At 36.3% G+C, this 16,787-nt stretch overlaps 1 protein-coding gene across 1 annotated transcript in view; it reads right to left on the bottom strand.

The window, feature by feature from the left end:
- Positions 1-16,787, bottom strand: part of LOC111512313 (ankyrin repeat and IBR domain-containing protein 1) — a 64,920-nt gene that overhangs the window by 8,028 nt on the left and 40,105 nt on the right. The window contains exons 8-15 of the mRNA XM_074179763.1: positions 8,732-8,924; positions 8,296-8,504; positions 7,792-8,092; positions 7,447-7,589; positions 4,910-5,107; positions 4,646-4,811; positions 3,190-3,615; positions 476-660 (exon numbers count right to left, since the gene is read on the bottom strand). Coding sequence (XP_074035864.1) covers positions 476-660; positions 3,190-3,615; positions 4,646-4,811; positions 4,910-5,107; positions 7,447-7,589; positions 7,792-8,092; positions 8,296-8,504; positions 8,732-8,924 — 1,821 coding nt within the window. The remainder of the gene's footprint in view (positions 1-475; positions 661-3,189; positions 3,616-4,645; positions 4,812-4,909; positions 5,108-7,446; positions 7,590-7,791; positions 8,093-8,295; positions 8,505-8,731; positions 8,925-16,787) is intronic.

Genomic DNA, 16,787 nt, shown 5'->3' with positions numbered 1-16,787 from the left:
TTGGAAAATGATGAAACAGCAAAGCATATCCTTTGTGACTCCCCCGCTGGGGACCGAATTACGTTTTTAGAGTTCGGCAGAGACGTACTCTTACCATCTGACCTGAAAGATCACTTTCCATACAAACTAATCGGCTTTGTTGAGAAGCTGGGTTTATTTGGTCGAGTGTGAATAGGTGTGAGTCACAATAATCCCTTGCGGATTGCGGTGGAGGGTCGAATAAATCTACTCACTTTAGACCTAACCGAACCTGTTAACAAAATATTTTGATAACAGTGATAACGTACATGTAATCATTAACTATCAATTTTTTTTATTATTCCAGAATATGATTTGTATAGAAGAAATACTGCCTGATATTGAAGGAACACACTAGCTCCTCAGAACACAAAAATGTGATTACGATGCAAAACCAAAAAATGACAAATGTTCAAAAATCTGAAACTCAAAACTCGAGGTGTATAATTTGCATTACCATATCCTCCGGCTTGTCATCGTGCTGACTACTGTGGTCAGAATCTAGATGATATCTGGGTTCGTCGGCATTCGTCCTTATTCTAGTACCTCTACCATTTCTTCGGACACACAGATCTCCCGTCGAATGAGAACGTTTAAGACGAACGTCAGTGTCGTAGTCATCCATATCTTCAAAAGCGAATCCTGAAATAAAAACGGAAACATCCGAAAAAACCACTATCAAAATCTCGAGATCTTTCATCCAGAGGTGCCTTTTTCTCGATTCGGTTCATACGTCAATCGTACAATGTCTACACATTGAACGTCTATCGTTAGTGTGATTTTTTGCTTAAAATGCTTGCGATTGAACAGTGTCACAAACTGCGTGCATTCAGTCGAGGTGACATCGTCATAGTAGAGTGTCATCGTTGATTTTATTATTTGCGTCGTTATAGTTGTGTGTTTATCGTATTTATTGGATATTACTGGAGTTTTATGTCAACACCAAACCGTTATTTTTTAAACCTCGACACGTGTTTCTTCAAGAGATTTTCATCTTCCTCTCTCTACACCAAAGGTTCCAAACAGTGCATCACAAAGTATCCTCTTTATTGATGAGTTTGACGTTGAGTAGACTTAGAGTGACCCTATTCATCATTAGAAGAGATGGAAGATGACAACAACAACATACTTAGGAACTTTTATAAAGAGAAAGGAGCCATATAACACTCAACTTCTATGTCTGTAAATGAAGGAGCCATGACACAACCTTTTCAAAGCATATGGGCGTAACGACTGACGCACAGTGTTGTGACGTGTGGTAAAGACTGACGTTACGCCCGTACGTGTAGAAGTTGTACGTCAGACGTTGGAGGATTGACGCACGAATCGTACTGAGCAAAAGGCACCTTTACGCCACAAATAATGTATTGAGAGGTATGAAAAATATCAAATCAGATACTCAACTATTTATGGCATCAAAGTTGTGTTAATTTTCGTAGAAAGTGGTGACTGATTTATTATTTATCAAAATTCTCACACCAAATCAGAAAACCTGTGTTTCCACAGATTATTTAAAAATTACGATAAAATGTGTGTCATCAGAACACTTATGAGGAAATAACATTTGAAAAATATAACGTTGAATGATTCCATTAATTTAGTTTGAGAACTTTCATCAAAATTCCGCTATTTCACTGAATTCAAAATATTATCACTATATATTCAGTTTCAGCAAAATCTGGTCGTTGTTTCTTTATGACTAACAGAAAATATATAATTCAATATGCCATATTATTCATAACTTTTCTAATGATTATTAGATTTTAGTCAAATTCAGAGGACTAGTCAGAGCTTTGATGAAAGTTGTAAAATTGACTTGGTAAGACAAGTAATAGACATATTTTTTAATTTTTTATTGCCTTATAATGTTCTCAATGAAGGACGTATTTTGATGTAATTTTCATTCGAACTATTTCGAAGCGACGTGAATCCTTTGTTGATGTACCAAGATTGATATTTTTCTACGATTTTCAACCTTGAAAAATAATAAAAGATAGCCTTGAAAACCATAACTCATTCTTGAAATTTGGTGTTCTAGCAGAATTTTCAATGTCTATCTAATGAGTAATGAGAAAAAAAATATTCCAACAGGTTGACAAGTATAACTTTATATACAGATGTTTCCATTTTGGATGGGTTACACTGTATATGGAAAGACTGTAAAGTTCGGAATTAGATATTTCACTTCATGTTTTGATGAAATATTGGGAAATTTATTTGAATGAACTTTTGACAATATTACTATCAGGGAGCGCTCAATTTGGACACCCGATCATTTGACATTTTAATTAGACTTGTTCTCTTTGGTACAATTTGATGACTATCAGATAAATCATCACTCACTTATTGCGGACCTGGTATTAATTGGATGAATTTTCATAAAATATCGGATGATTTGGTTCAACTAGACTATAACCTTCCGCGACATACTTTGGGTGTATTTTTCACTGCGATAAAAACAGTGTTAGTGTAAATTTTCATGACCGGAGGTGACTCTGTCGGAGCTATTTTCCGAGTTTAGGTCGAAATGAGTTTAGTCTGTAGGTTATGCCTGAGGTTTTGTCTAAGACTATAGTATACATTTTCCAAGGAGATGAGACAACTAACGAAGTGAACGAAACCAGGACAGTGGAATTTTCATCCTGTAAATGAAATTATTCTTCTAATTTGAAGCCTTCAAGCTCCTCCAGTAAGATGTAAGTAACTCTCGAAACTGATGACTGTGAATGACTTGTTGCATTTTACAAAGTATTCATTTTCAATCATCCCTTTCATGATTCATGCAGATGTTAATGGAGTTCATTTTCTACTGATGAACAAATTTTAAATGAGGTGAGTTGATAAGTGGTATGTACATATTTTGAAAGTCCACTAAAAGATTACGTAGTAGTACCTTTAAATGAACAACTCTGTCTCAAATCAATCTGTCTGACAAAATCTGTTTTTCCGTTAATCGATTCAGGATCCCCATAAGAGATTTGACTTGAAAAACCTTGTTTGTTACTATTGAATGCTGGTTAGAACTGTATGGTAATCCCTTTCATGGAATAACTATCATTTCAAAATAACGATGACTTTGCTTTCATGTACCATAGGAAATCATAATTTAATATGAGTAACATTTTTTCAGTTTGATGATAACTGAAAGTTCCATTGGATTTTTTAACTCACCATTCTCGTGAATATCCGATATCTGAAATCTACCATCCTCATTTCCTCTACATGGCCTGAAGAACAACTCCTTCTCCCCCTCGTTTCCCAACCTATCCAGCGATTTCAAATCGATCTTGTGATTGGCCAAAGACTTCAGGAAATAATCCACGGTAATCTCTGCGTTTGTCCTTTGCATTCCCCTATTTTCCTCGCTTTTCATTTGCTTGCTGATGGCAGCAGTAGATTCCTGCAAACTTAGCTGAATCGCAAGCTTCAACTGGTCATCTGTGCTCTCGTTGCTGTTGTTAGATATGCTTGAACTGGGGTCTGGGGTGATGGCGATGTTACCTTGGGTTTGGGATTGAGCTTGTTTCATTCTGTCTTCTATCATCTGAAGGCGAGACATTTCTAGGGCGATGATCAGTTCCATGTTGTAGTCAGAACCTGGAAAGAAACATGCGGTTTTCCAAAAAATTTAAATGCCTTCATCGATGGCAAATAATTTTTCTCAGCTCAATCACCGTATGCCACTGTCAATATTTTGAGTGTTTTTCAGCACTCAATTCTATTCCTCACACAAAATTTGAGTCAATTTCTTTGATATATTTTTTTCTATGGCACAAATACGCCAAACACTTCAAACTTTTATGCCTCTCACCAACAAACTGAACATGCCAAACCACTGAAACTAAACATATATTCGAAACGTTGTACCAACATAAAAAATCGCCTATTGAATATACTTAGCTCGCAAAATTTGAACATCTACTTTATTTCCTGAACATTACACGTATATGAGGCCCCAAGTCGTTTTGCTCATTTTGTGAACATTGTAGGGTTTTATAAGGAATGTAAGCTCTCATTCGGGTAAGAGTAGCTTGTCAAACTACGTTCTTGCCCAGGAAAATATTCGTTCAAGAGGTCGTCTTCAAAAATTCTGCTTTCTGACAGTGGAAAAAAATCGTTCCAAAAACTGTCGTTGGAATATTGCTAACATAAAATCGTACCGAAGCCAAACCTGAAGACCTGATGATTTGAATATCACAAATGACTTTGAGTACTCAAATTCTTGGATTTAGGAAGTTTTTTCCAGGAATACTTCAATGAATAATGTTTGACGAAAACAGCCCATTTGTGTTTTCCTAAGAGCGACCATTTTGGGAAATATTCAATGGGTTCCAATATTTCAGATTACAGAGATGCAACTTGAAACACTTCAAACTGAGTTAACCTATAAATATTTCAATTAGAGAATGGTCTTCGAGTTTTGACCTATTCCGTTAAATGAATTCATCTCTCCAAATAGATTTTGCTTCAATTTCTGTCGTTGTTTTTCTTTCCCCTAAGAGTGAAAAAAAAAATAATTGATTCATTATTATCTAAAACATTGATATTACAGAAAATTACACTTGAATCCTTCCACTATAACATCTTATATAACGCTGTGTATGTTTCTGGCCATCAAGCTACTTACGTCCACAACTTCTGCTGCAGAGTAGACCGCACTGATGTTCCTTCGTTGGTGATACATGTGTATGGGAAACGCTCTTGTGAGTTACGCTCAAGTCAGTCTCTTCGTCAGTGTCATATTCAGGCCATTCGCAGTCTTTCAACCATGCGCAAGTTTGAGAAAGATCTGACTGAAGAAAAACAAATTTCAGTTAACAGTGAAAATATTAATATGGAAGACAATCTCATGAATTGTGAAATAACTTTGCATTTGCTCCTTCTCACTTACATCAAGATATCTTTTCTTTCTTTTTCTCTGTAAAGGTGGGGTTTCGGGAGGGATTAAGCCCTGAGCTACAGCTCTAACAAACTCGTGCCTTTTTCTTCTTGCTAGGGCAGAAGTTTGTACTATCACAGCCTTGGGTGTACGTAAATATGGCCTAGCAATCATTTCACTTAATTTTTCAGTAACTTCTTCCAATTCATTCTGAAACATAGAGTTACATACTATGGATAATTCATGTGTGTGCAATTATATAATTATGATAGAGGAGAACGAAAATGCTGATGAAGCTCCAAACTTGTCTTTATTTTTCTATATAATATCTACCTCGGTGGAAAAGTTATGAATTCGCTTCAATTATAAAGAAATACAAATATCACACGAATGATTCATTCACTGAAGGAACACAAACTTTCATATTTGTTTTAAAGATCAATTATACCAAAAATATAAGTTTTCAAAAACTCCTTCGATGAGCCTCATTAATATACCACACTATAATAAGTCCCGACTAAAATAATACTGTTTCATAAAACAAAAACGTCTGTTCCTAAATATAGATTATATAGGTTAGGTTAGGTTAGGTCCAAAGTGAGTGGGTCTATTCGACCCTCCATCGTAACCCGCAAGGGTTTATTGTGGGTCACACCTATTCACAATCGATCAAATAAACCCAGCGTCTTAACGAAATCGATTAGGTTGTACGGTGAGTGATCTTTCAGGTCAGACGGTGAGAGTACGGCTCTGCCGAACTCTAAAAACCTTAGTCGGTCCCCAGCGGGGTAGGTGCAAAGTATGTTCTCCGCTGTTTCATCATTTTCCAAACAGAGGCTGTCTTCCGACAGCCCGAGTCTCTGCATATGATGATTCAAATAACAGTGACCTGTAAGAAGGCCTGTTAAGTATCGTAGTTTATCCCTACTGTAGTCCAACAACTGTTTGGTATCAAGCTTCGAAAGGTGAATAAACGCCTTGGAGTGAGCCAATTCTGGAAGATTCTGCCAGAAGTCCAAAAATCTTGTCATCCAGGTATTCAATCTTTGTTTGGCAAAGCCCAAAGCTATGCCAATGACAGGTTCTGGTCCGATGAAGCTGCTTGCAGCAGCATGAAATTGATTTATACAACTGGCAATGTGCACAAGTCTATATGTAGCCTATCTAGCCTTTCTCTCCAGAAAAATGCGGAGAGAAGGAAGATCTAGATGGATCTCCATGGCCGCTGACGGTGTGGTATTTATGGCCAGAAAAGGCTATCTTTGTAAGCCAGAGAGGTTCGCTTGGACCGTTTTCTGTGAAGCCTCCGACCACCAGGCAATTGTATCATAAGTGATCCAATCATATATTTGGGAATGAATCCAATAGATTCGTTCCAGGTGAGTTTTTCATCAAGGAAAATGCCAAGATATTTCACCTTCGTTTCAAATGGAATGACCTCACCATTGAGAGAAAGTGGCGTTAGATCGTCTAATTGATTTTCTCCTCCTGGTGAAGGGGATTATCACATTTCTGCTGGGATTGACAGACATGTCTTCCCTCAGGCACCAACTGTGAACAACGTCCATCGTGCTTTGGAGGATATTACTAGCTACCCTTCCCGACGTGGACCTTGCCAAGATAAAAAGGTCATCTGCATGAGCTTGCAGATCTATGTTTCTTCTGTTGAGGACATCAAACAGACTATACATCAGGAGCGACCGCAGAAGGGAGATCTGTTTGAAAAATCTGTTTTTCTGTTTAACAGCTGCCGCACCCCTACGAACGACAAACCTGAGAAGTCGAAATTTGTGCGAGCTAAGGATGAACGAGGTATTACATTTTAACGTGTGATTCTTAACACGGATAGTACCCCACCTTGAGGGCAGCCAACGAATATCTCACAAATGATTCATTCACTGGAGCAACTCAAACTTTCATAATTTTTCTGGAAGATGAATAATAAAAAAAAATAAGTTTTCAAAAACTCCTTCAATGAGCCTTATAAAGTTTAATAAGTCCCGACAAAAATAAAATAATACTGTTTCATGAGAGAATCGTCTGTCCCTGAATATAGATTATATAACATGATGAAATGAAAAACAAATATCTCCTGAATGAATTGTCATAGAAACACTACTTTGGGCCTCATTGTCCGCCTGAATTTGTAAAGATATAAGAATGATAATTATCATCTCATTTACGATCTGTGGAGAAATTAAAAAAATACTCAATCACCGTCTTGGCAATAAAAACTGTTACTAGCTGCATTTCAAAAAATATGTACGTTCTCCAAAAGCGCAGTAATACATTTGGTAACCACTTTCAGAATTTTCAAGAGAAATTTACAGCTGAAACAGAGCAACATGCCATGTAATCTCATTAGTTTGGTATGAAGACTGAACTATTCGTCATGGCAGTTCGTCTTTATTCCAAAGAGTAGCTCTTTCTCATCGTACCCATGGATTTAGCCTTGGTAGTCTGGATTATTAAAGAAAGGTTGTGAACTTGTCCACGCATGATTTCAGCATATTACTTGTTAAAAAAACCTCAGGCATAATACAACTCACCTGCATGAACTCGAAAATGGATTTGTTGTATCCATCATCCTCCAGATAATACCCATAAACATATGAACCACAAAGAACTCTTCTAGCTTTCAGCAACTCTCTCACTCCATCCTCAATAAATTTTGTGCCTTTGTCACCAGTATCTAAAATCAATGATGTTTGAATCATTACAATTTTTGAATGAGAACTGAAAATATATTTCAAGAGTTATTATTATCTTCTCATCTTCATAATCACGGTTTGGAAATAGATCATGGATGGATCACATGAAGATAAATGTATTCGAAAGCAACACATGAGTTGTTATACATATCTATTCTCAATCACATTAGACTCAATACTGACCTTCACCCTTTTTCATTCCCAAACTACTTGCTAAAACCTCCATTTTCTGCCTGACGCCGGTGAGAAGTGGTTCCTCTAATTTTTGGCTATTCTCATGATTCCGAAATCTAGTATAAAAATGTAAAAAACGAGACATCTCTTGCATTTGATTGTTTCTGTCCATCGCCTCTATTATGAGAGAACCTTGTTTCTCATCTGCTTTATGCACAGCTTCGAATCTATTACACCTAAAGTAACCACCTGTAGCAGAACTGTGTCTTTTCCATGATTCTTGACAGACCCAACAAAAGTCAAATTTACACTAGAATAGGAAAAACATTGATATCATTGAAATTGGCGCAGTCGATAGGATATAATCAACAACCAAGGAAATGGAAGCTTCAACGCTATAATTTCTTCAGCAATCATTGTTATCAGTTTCGATTATTCCTTGGTTTTGATTCGATAAAATCAAAATACTCATGCGTTCATAATATTGAATATAAGGATGAGATATTATTTTACCTTCGAACACTTCATGTGATTGCAACCCTCATTTTTCTGAATCGGACTTTTACAGTTGGGACAAGGTTTCGAATTCGTAACCAACCAAAGACAATTTGCTGCGTCTTCAGTACCACTACAGGAAGCCTTCAGTTCTTCAGGCTTAACTTCGTTGATCTTTATTTGCCATTCCTGCCATTGTTTGCAACCACACGGAGCGTGGGCTTCTCCTGTAATGAGAAACCGTTAAACTGAAGGAATAAACTTCAACAAGAGTGGTGAAATGTACATTTATCTGTTTCAAATTTTGAATCAATGTAATCGATATCTATCGATTTCGTTCTTCACAACATATCTTATTCGTTGAAGCATAGTGTCAGAACGAAAATAATATCGGAGTGATCTGTAATGCATAAAAGTGATTTTCTCGTGCATACAAAATCATAGAATTGCTCACCCAAGCATTCCCAACAGAAAAAATGTGCGTTTCCACAATCGACGGCATGTGATGTTATCGGCAGTGTTTTCTTGTTAACATTTCTACCTCCTACACCGTCTGCAATCGTTTGTTCTGCTTCTGGAAGCCTCACTGCCCTCCCACAGCCAGCTATTGGACACCACTTGATGCTTTTATTACTTTCCACAAAGGCCTGGAAATAGAATAACGTCAATATAACGCTGAGCGTTGTAGGTTCAGACTTTCGTTGTCTTGAAGTTTGAATATATGCAGGAAAATGAACAAAGTAGAAAATCACGGAACCGAAATGCTTTCAAGGTGAAGTGCAAAGCAAAATCGAAATATGATAGAGAGAATTGGAGCCTCTTGCGTAGAAGGGATCTGAATAAATACATTTTCTATATCAGACAAACACTTCCTTGACTGCGCTTACCAAATTAACATTATAAGGAGACGATGAAGACTGAAACTTACATCTGAGTTTCGCCTATTTATTATGTATGTATCTTATCAAATGCGATTCATCAAATGATTTTTCAGTATAGTGTCAATTTGTAATAATATCTCAATTACTAATTTATACAGGTTGTTTATTGAACATGCGGAAAAAAATTGAGGGCCTACTTCTTGGACAATTCTAAGGATATTTGATAGGGCGCTTTCTTTCAAAGATACGGAGCGAAAGAGAATTTCGACAATAAGAATCCATTATAGTCGAAGCAACTCTTAAAGTTGGCGGCACTCTCAAAGGCCAAAAAAAACAATACTGGACTGTAGACTTGGCGGTTCCTATTGGATAATTTTCACTAACTGAGTTTTATGATTGGCTGAAGAGTCATAAAATTAAATTTGAAGTCATGTTACGGTGACGAATAGAAATCAGGAATGCGGGAATGTTATCGCCGTCGTGTTCACTTCAGGAATTGATCGCGATTTGAGTGTTGGATTTCGATATTGATGCAGTTATAATTACTGCCAATTTTTGTTATCTGTTCAAAATGTGGCGTTCTTGAACAAGTACTAATTGTAACAACGGGTGTGATAACAACGCAGACTTTTTTCAGTGTAGTGATTGCGATAGCGATGGTGAACAATGCGAAAAAGAGATACCAGTGAATAAGATTCGGATGCATTTGAATATTGAAACAAACACAGAGAGTATGTTTCAATGTATATAAGAATCTACATCTCAAGTTTGATTTTGAGGGAAAAAAACTATTACAACCAACATAACATTTTACCGAGATTCTTTTCTCAACTGTACGTAAAATAGTCAAAAATAAACTTATGAACGCAAGACGCGATGTGGTACAGGATTACCAAAACCTTTAGATGTGCATCTAATAAAATCATTGATTGTTACGAAAGCAATGAGATTCCTACAACTGAAATCATAAGGAAGAAATTAAATACTTCCGGCCATAACGTGAACTGCTTTGACAAAACTCTTTAGAATTGGATAATGAAATTAGGATTCAGATTTGAAATAATAAACAAACGTCAAGCAGTTATGGAAAGCAGAGGAATAGTATAATTGCGTAACAAATACGTAGAACTAAATATATACGAGAGCAACAGCAAATATTCTATTTGGACAAAATATACTGGTATGACACTCACGACACAGTTACGGAAGGGTAGACTGATGGTTCGAGAATGTGTACGCCTAACATGCCTGCAAATGAAGGATCGCGACTAATCATTGTGTTTTGCGGAGGAAGTAAAGGATGTGTTCCTAATTTTTTGAAATTATGTAGACAAAACCCGACGACTGCAATCATAAGAATATGGAAGCTAATATTTTTGAGCAATGGTTTGAAAACACAATGATCCCAAATTTGGATGCAGATAGCAACGCTTCCTATCATTCGTGACAGCTCATCAAAGTACCGAATTAAAATTCGACGAAATTTTTTAATAGATAACAATTTGTATTTTGAAGATTATCATACCAAAAACCAACTACTTGACGTATTACAGACAAAAACATTTGAAAAAGTGTATGCCCTTGGGAGTATAAACACACCATATTGAGACTTTTCCCCCTTATTTTTGTGTTTTCAATCCCATATAAATAACTAGGTGTTTTAGTTTGAAGCAACTTAAACAAAAACATTTTTATCAAATATTGGACTCTGTACTTCACATTGAGCTCCTCCATTTTTAACAAAAATGGGGTGACATGTTTACCATATGGTATACAGCATACGAATCGCATGCAAGCATTTTGTATTCATTGTAACTTCTGTTTATTATATTGCAGCAAAGAATTGTAATACACCGAACAACAATACTCGATATGGGGGTAAATAAGAGTTTTAACTAACCTGAGTTTCATTTCTTCTGATAACTGATACTCGAATTTATATAGCGATTTGAGTTTGAAGAATGATACTTTGAAAATGTTTCTCACATGTTCATGGATAGACAAAGAGCTATCTATGGGTACGCCAAGATTTTTAGCACTGTCTACCCAGTCAATGTCTGCGTTATCGAGAGTGAGTCTAAAGTTACATTGAGTTTTTACTATTTGTCTTTGAGACCCTATGCATAAGGCCAAAGTTTTATTTGGATTGTTTTTCAGTCCATGATTCTCCGAGTATAGGAATGTTTTGTGCAAATCTGTGTTTATATTGGCCACGCAACTTTCTGTATTGATGTTATGAGAAGACAAATATAATTGTATATCATCTGCGTATAGATGTACTTGCCAATGTGATAAGAAAGTGGGGTAATAAAAAATAAATACTGAAAACATCAAGGGTCCTAAAATACTTCCCTGCGGTACACCTGAGATTGTTTCTTTCAGGGATGACCATGAGTAACCATCCAGTTTGACCCTCTGCGATCGGCCTGTGAGATAGCTGGTCATCCATTTATGAGAAATGTCATCGAATCCTATGAACTTGAGCTTGCTGATGAGTTAATCGAAATTAACTAAATCGAAAGCTTTACTTTGATCAAGCAGTACTAAAATGGTGACTTTTGTTCGATCTCTGAATCTCGCAAGATTATCTATTACTTTCAAGAGGGCAGTTTGTGTTCCGTGTTTTTGCGAAACCCAGACTGCTCGTACGGAAGTATTCGATTTTCTTCAAGAAAAGCTCTTATTTGATGGAAAACATTTTTTTCGAATATTTTAGAGAATGAAGGCAGAATGCTGATAGGGCGTAGGTTACTGAACGTGGTAGTACATTCATTTTCGGAATTGGAATTATATTAACAATCTTCCAAACACCTGGAAAAATACTCTGTCTGAAAGACTCTTTGAAAATATGTTTAACTTCATTAATACAGTGTGGTATCACTAAATGAATCATCTTGATATTTATATTGTCAATACCTAAAGCATTAGATTTTATTTCTTTGATAGCAGTCAAAATATCATCATCACATATATCGGTGAGGGAAAAGTTCATAGGAGCGTTCAATTTATTATTATTGTAGAATGAAAGAGTGTCATTATCTACTATTGAATGTCCAGCCACGTTTAAAAAATAGTCATTGATTTCTTCAGGTCTACGTAGTTCAATTGGCAGGCTATTGGTTTGCGAGGATGATTTTGTAGTAACACCCTAATCTGCAAGATTTCTCCATGCCATTTTTGAAGTGTTTTTATTTTTGTTCAAAATAAATTATGTATATGCTGTTTTTTCACGTTTTACTGCGTCATTGACGTAGTTGCGTAAAGTTACATAGTACTGTCTAGCGGCTGCTGTCTGTTCTTTAAGGTATTTGACATGAGCTCTATCACGGATTTTCATCATCAATTTGATATCATAAGATTTCTTCTAGATTTTCGAAATCTCTCATAATGAAACAAGTAGTCTCTAGTCATATGAGCGGCTCTTCAACACGAAAATATTCATTTTGTCTTCAAATTGTCTTACATCCCAACAATATTACCTCCTTTCCTGAGGAATTTTATTTGTTTTCATATTTAACGAAATGTTGATACCAGAATTAATATTTGTTATTAATGGCCTTAAACTTATAGAACATATAGAAATTCAAATTGTTTTCGACTTTGGTGAATTTTGCAACCTTTCTAACATGGATTTCCAAAAATCACCTCTCACAATTTTAATAGTAGCTGAAATGCGAGTATCTACTCAGAGATTTTCAAAAATTAATTTTGTCTTTTTTTTTTTGGGAAAGAAAGTGTTTGGCTTTCTACTACTCCATCTGATACAAAAAAAAAGGATGAGAGAATTTTCCAAAGAAAGGAAGGAAGTAATCAATTTGAAACTCTATACATGAATGTGTAGATCATGCAAAGAAGTAACTTTCAGACACAAACTGAAAGAAAGTCCTCCTGAAACAGCTACTCCCATATAAACATTGAATTACACGAAAGAAAATAATTCTTTCGAAACAAATACTTCTATATGAACACTGAATTATACAGAAGATACTTTTCTCTACTCAGTTTGTATTTCAAACATTTGTTGTGGAATAAGAATCAGATATCATTCACATGAGTTCTACTTTGAATGAGTTTCTTTCCCAAAAAAAAAAATTAATCACTCCTAAAAATATAACCCCTTCAATTCTAATTTTGTCTTCTATCACCGGATTCACTAGTATCATGTTCATATATTTTTCCCCGACAAGTTTCGAAATAATGTCGAAAAGAGTGAGTTATTCAAAGTACCGCTCGAATCATTACTTCAATTTACATGACTCTAATTGAATCAAGCTCTGAATTTTGCGGAACAAATCATCGTTATGTATTCCAAATTATGTTCTGTTCTACAGAAGACACTATTCGAGGTAACTTAATTCGCATTGTCTGAATATATATTGCACAAGATATAATTCTCATCCTTCACATTCACCAACCATTTAAATCCAAATTTTCATGTTAAATTTTGGGTAAAGAAGACATTTGAATAATTGATACATTTCACATCGTTAACAAGATTATTTCCAGAGTGGCAACCCAGGGATGAGCTCTGCCGTTACGGAGACTTTCATTTAATAATATATGAAATCATGACAGAAAATGAAACGAGACAATTCAAAATTTTCTTTCATTTCTCTGCCCTTTGGTATTAGCTCTTTTTGGAATATTATGATTCTTCACTGATTCGAAATGTGGATGACACGTGAGTATCTACTGATTTTGGCTAATTGATTGGACGTTGAAGAAATTTATTTTCGACTGCGTTTTGCATCCAGATAATTGGTACATAGCAAATTTGGTGGAATTATTGCGGGGTTGGTATTTTGGGAAATCCTATTGTATGAAGATTCATACTTCCCAAGGCCACGCCATCTCTACCAAGAGAATGAAAGTAGGTAATCAGCTTCCTTTGGGGTTATTCTTTTGCTACCAAAAATAAGTCAGAAAGGTCAGTAGCATTTCTGTATTTTACCAATTAATATCAATTTTAATTGGTGCTTCCATGATCAGACAAAATTGAAGAAACAAACTTCCACTATGAATATGAATCACGATTCCATTTATTCCATTCTGAGAATGAACTTGGAAAAAAAATATGTATTTTCCGAAACATGAAAGGAAACATAGTAGGTACTGCACGAAAAAAAGTTGCACTGATTGCACTTTATCCACTCATCGGTTGAATATTCACTCTTCCATTGATGATACCATTATTAGTACAAAAAAGTATCAATTTGAGAAAGTCACCATTGAAGATGCCGAAGAAATGAAAAAAAGTTGGAAATATTCAATATTTATTAGACTATTGGATTAATGAGCTACCTGAATTTTCATTTACTTTTTCTGTCAAAACTCGAAATTTTCGACATCTATGAGGCTCAGCCGCAGTGGTGAAAATCTTTAGTATCCAAGGAATCCCGTTGAAGGTTCAGGGAAGTGGAGCGAGAAAGAGAGAGGGCCATAATTTTGTTACTTGATAAACATACCAGAAAAGATGCATGTGCAAATTATTTCTGATAGATCGATGATAGATCTAAATGACGTTGACTAATCTACGCGAGAATCAATGAACGCAGACAGCAAGAAGAGTTATTCTGTACATGGTGGAAACAGGATAAAGAAGAAAGCGGAGGTAGCACTGTTGCTCGCCAGACGCACCTATGGAAAAACATGTGGGCTACAACCAGACATGGTATATTGGCTGAATACGATGGTGGTTAAACCCATGATAACATACGCATCTCTGGTCTGGTGGCCAAAGATGAAGCAGGCGACCGCCATCAACAAACTAGGCAAGGTGCAAAGACTTGCATGTTTGCGAATTACAGGAGCAATGAGAACTACCCCAACATCTGCACTGGAGATACTCCTGAATCTACCTCCTATACACTTTGTGATAATGGGGAAGGCCAGGATGGGCCAACTGAGACTGGATAACTCACCGAACTACAAAAGATCGGACCGAACAAAAATTTCGGAAAAAGTGGAGAAGCACATATTGAATATATGCACGGACCACGTGACGCCGAAGTACACCTTTAACACAAACTTCACGGTCAAAATCATAAGCCGTGAAGAGTGGAAAACCATTAGTCATCCCGAAAACATGTTTGGAAATAACACCTGGTAAACAGATGGGTCGAAGACCAAACATGGAACGGGAGCTGGAATATACCGAGCGGATAGAAATCTAAACTACAGCTATCCGCTAGGACTATACACATGAGCGGATCAATATTTTTATAGACAGCAAGAGCGCACTAGGGGCTCTGACAAACCCGAAGGTGACATCCAAACTGGTCTGGGAATGCCATGAAGAACTGAATGAACTTGCAAATGGGAACAAATTTCAACTTTGTACTGGGTGTCAGGGCATTCAGGAATCACAGGTAATGATAAAGCTGATGAATGCGCTAGACGCGGATCATCAACTTCATATATAGGTCCTGAACCAGCTCTGGGGGTAACAAAATCATTGGTACGAAACCAGATTAGGACATGAACCAATAAGAAGCACACAGAGTACTGGACAAAAGTACCTGGCAACAAACACAGTAGAACATTCATTAGAGAACCGTCCGAGAAAAGAACCGAATAACTACTTCAATATAGTAGGAATCGGCTGAGAATAATTACAGGGTTACTAATCGGTCATTGTTCGCTTAGAGGACACCTGAATAAAATGGGTCTGTACAACGGAGACTTCAGCTGCAGATCAAGCAACGAAGGGACAGAAACAGCTCTACACGCGAATGTCCATCCAACACGGAACCTGTACAAACTAGTGCAGGGAACGAGACTGATGGAATGGGTGTCATGAGAAAATGGGAGAATAAACGCAACAAGCCCAAGAGGCTGCAGTGTTTTCTGGAGACTTGGACTGAATGGACAAGTCAGGCAGCTTCCAAGGTACAAAAAAATCATGGTGAATCTCATGAAGGCAACAAAATGTTGACAGAGTAATTGAACTTTTACAATACCGTTTTGAGCGTTCAGAACATATCATCTACTTTTATTATACATGGTTAGAAAGTTTCCCAATGTTAGGGATGAAAACTAGAAATATTGGTAGCGTTCTCAGATGAAGTAAAGAGTCTTGTTGCCACCATTGAGACATCACATGAACAACGCCCTTTACGCAATCCAATATTGTTGAACGAATAACTTCACAAAAACTCAATTGGGTGGACTTTATATCAAATGAAAAATCCAAATGCGAATTGGTTGAATTTACTACCTGGTTAGAATCAAAAGCAAATGCAGCATGTCAACTTTTGATTCCATGTACTTTTGGCGACAAAGATTGTGATTGAAAAAATAAAATACGTAAAGATGTTAGCCTGACAACAAAAACTGTTTCCAAAACTTGTATGTGCTGCAGAAAGGATATTCATCATTTGACTGTCCAAAATTCAACGCCTTCTCAACAGACAAAAGATGGTCCTTCATAACATCAAAAAGAATATGTTTTATTATTATTATAAAGATTATAATCAAGAGACAAATATTCGAAAAAATATAGATGACGAAACTAATTGTCAGATATTTATGAACAGAAAAATATTACTCAAAATTTTACCCGTGGTGATCTTTAAACAAAAACAATTAGTCGAAACATTTGCTCTTCTAGACGATTTTTCAAAAGTTTCA

This window comes from Leptinotarsa decemlineata, unplaced genomic scaffold (assembly GCF_025532065.1).
Source record: "Leptinotarsa decemlineata unplaced genomic scaffold, Ldec_3_MD MMD2_tig00026282_RagTag_RagTag, whole genome shotgun sequence".
In the NCBI taxonomy this organism is placed as follows: domain Eukaryota; kingdom Metazoa; phylum Arthropoda; class Insecta; order Coleoptera; family Chrysomelidae; genus Leptinotarsa; species Leptinotarsa decemlineata.
This window is presented reverse-complemented; position numbering and strand designations above follow the sequence as displayed.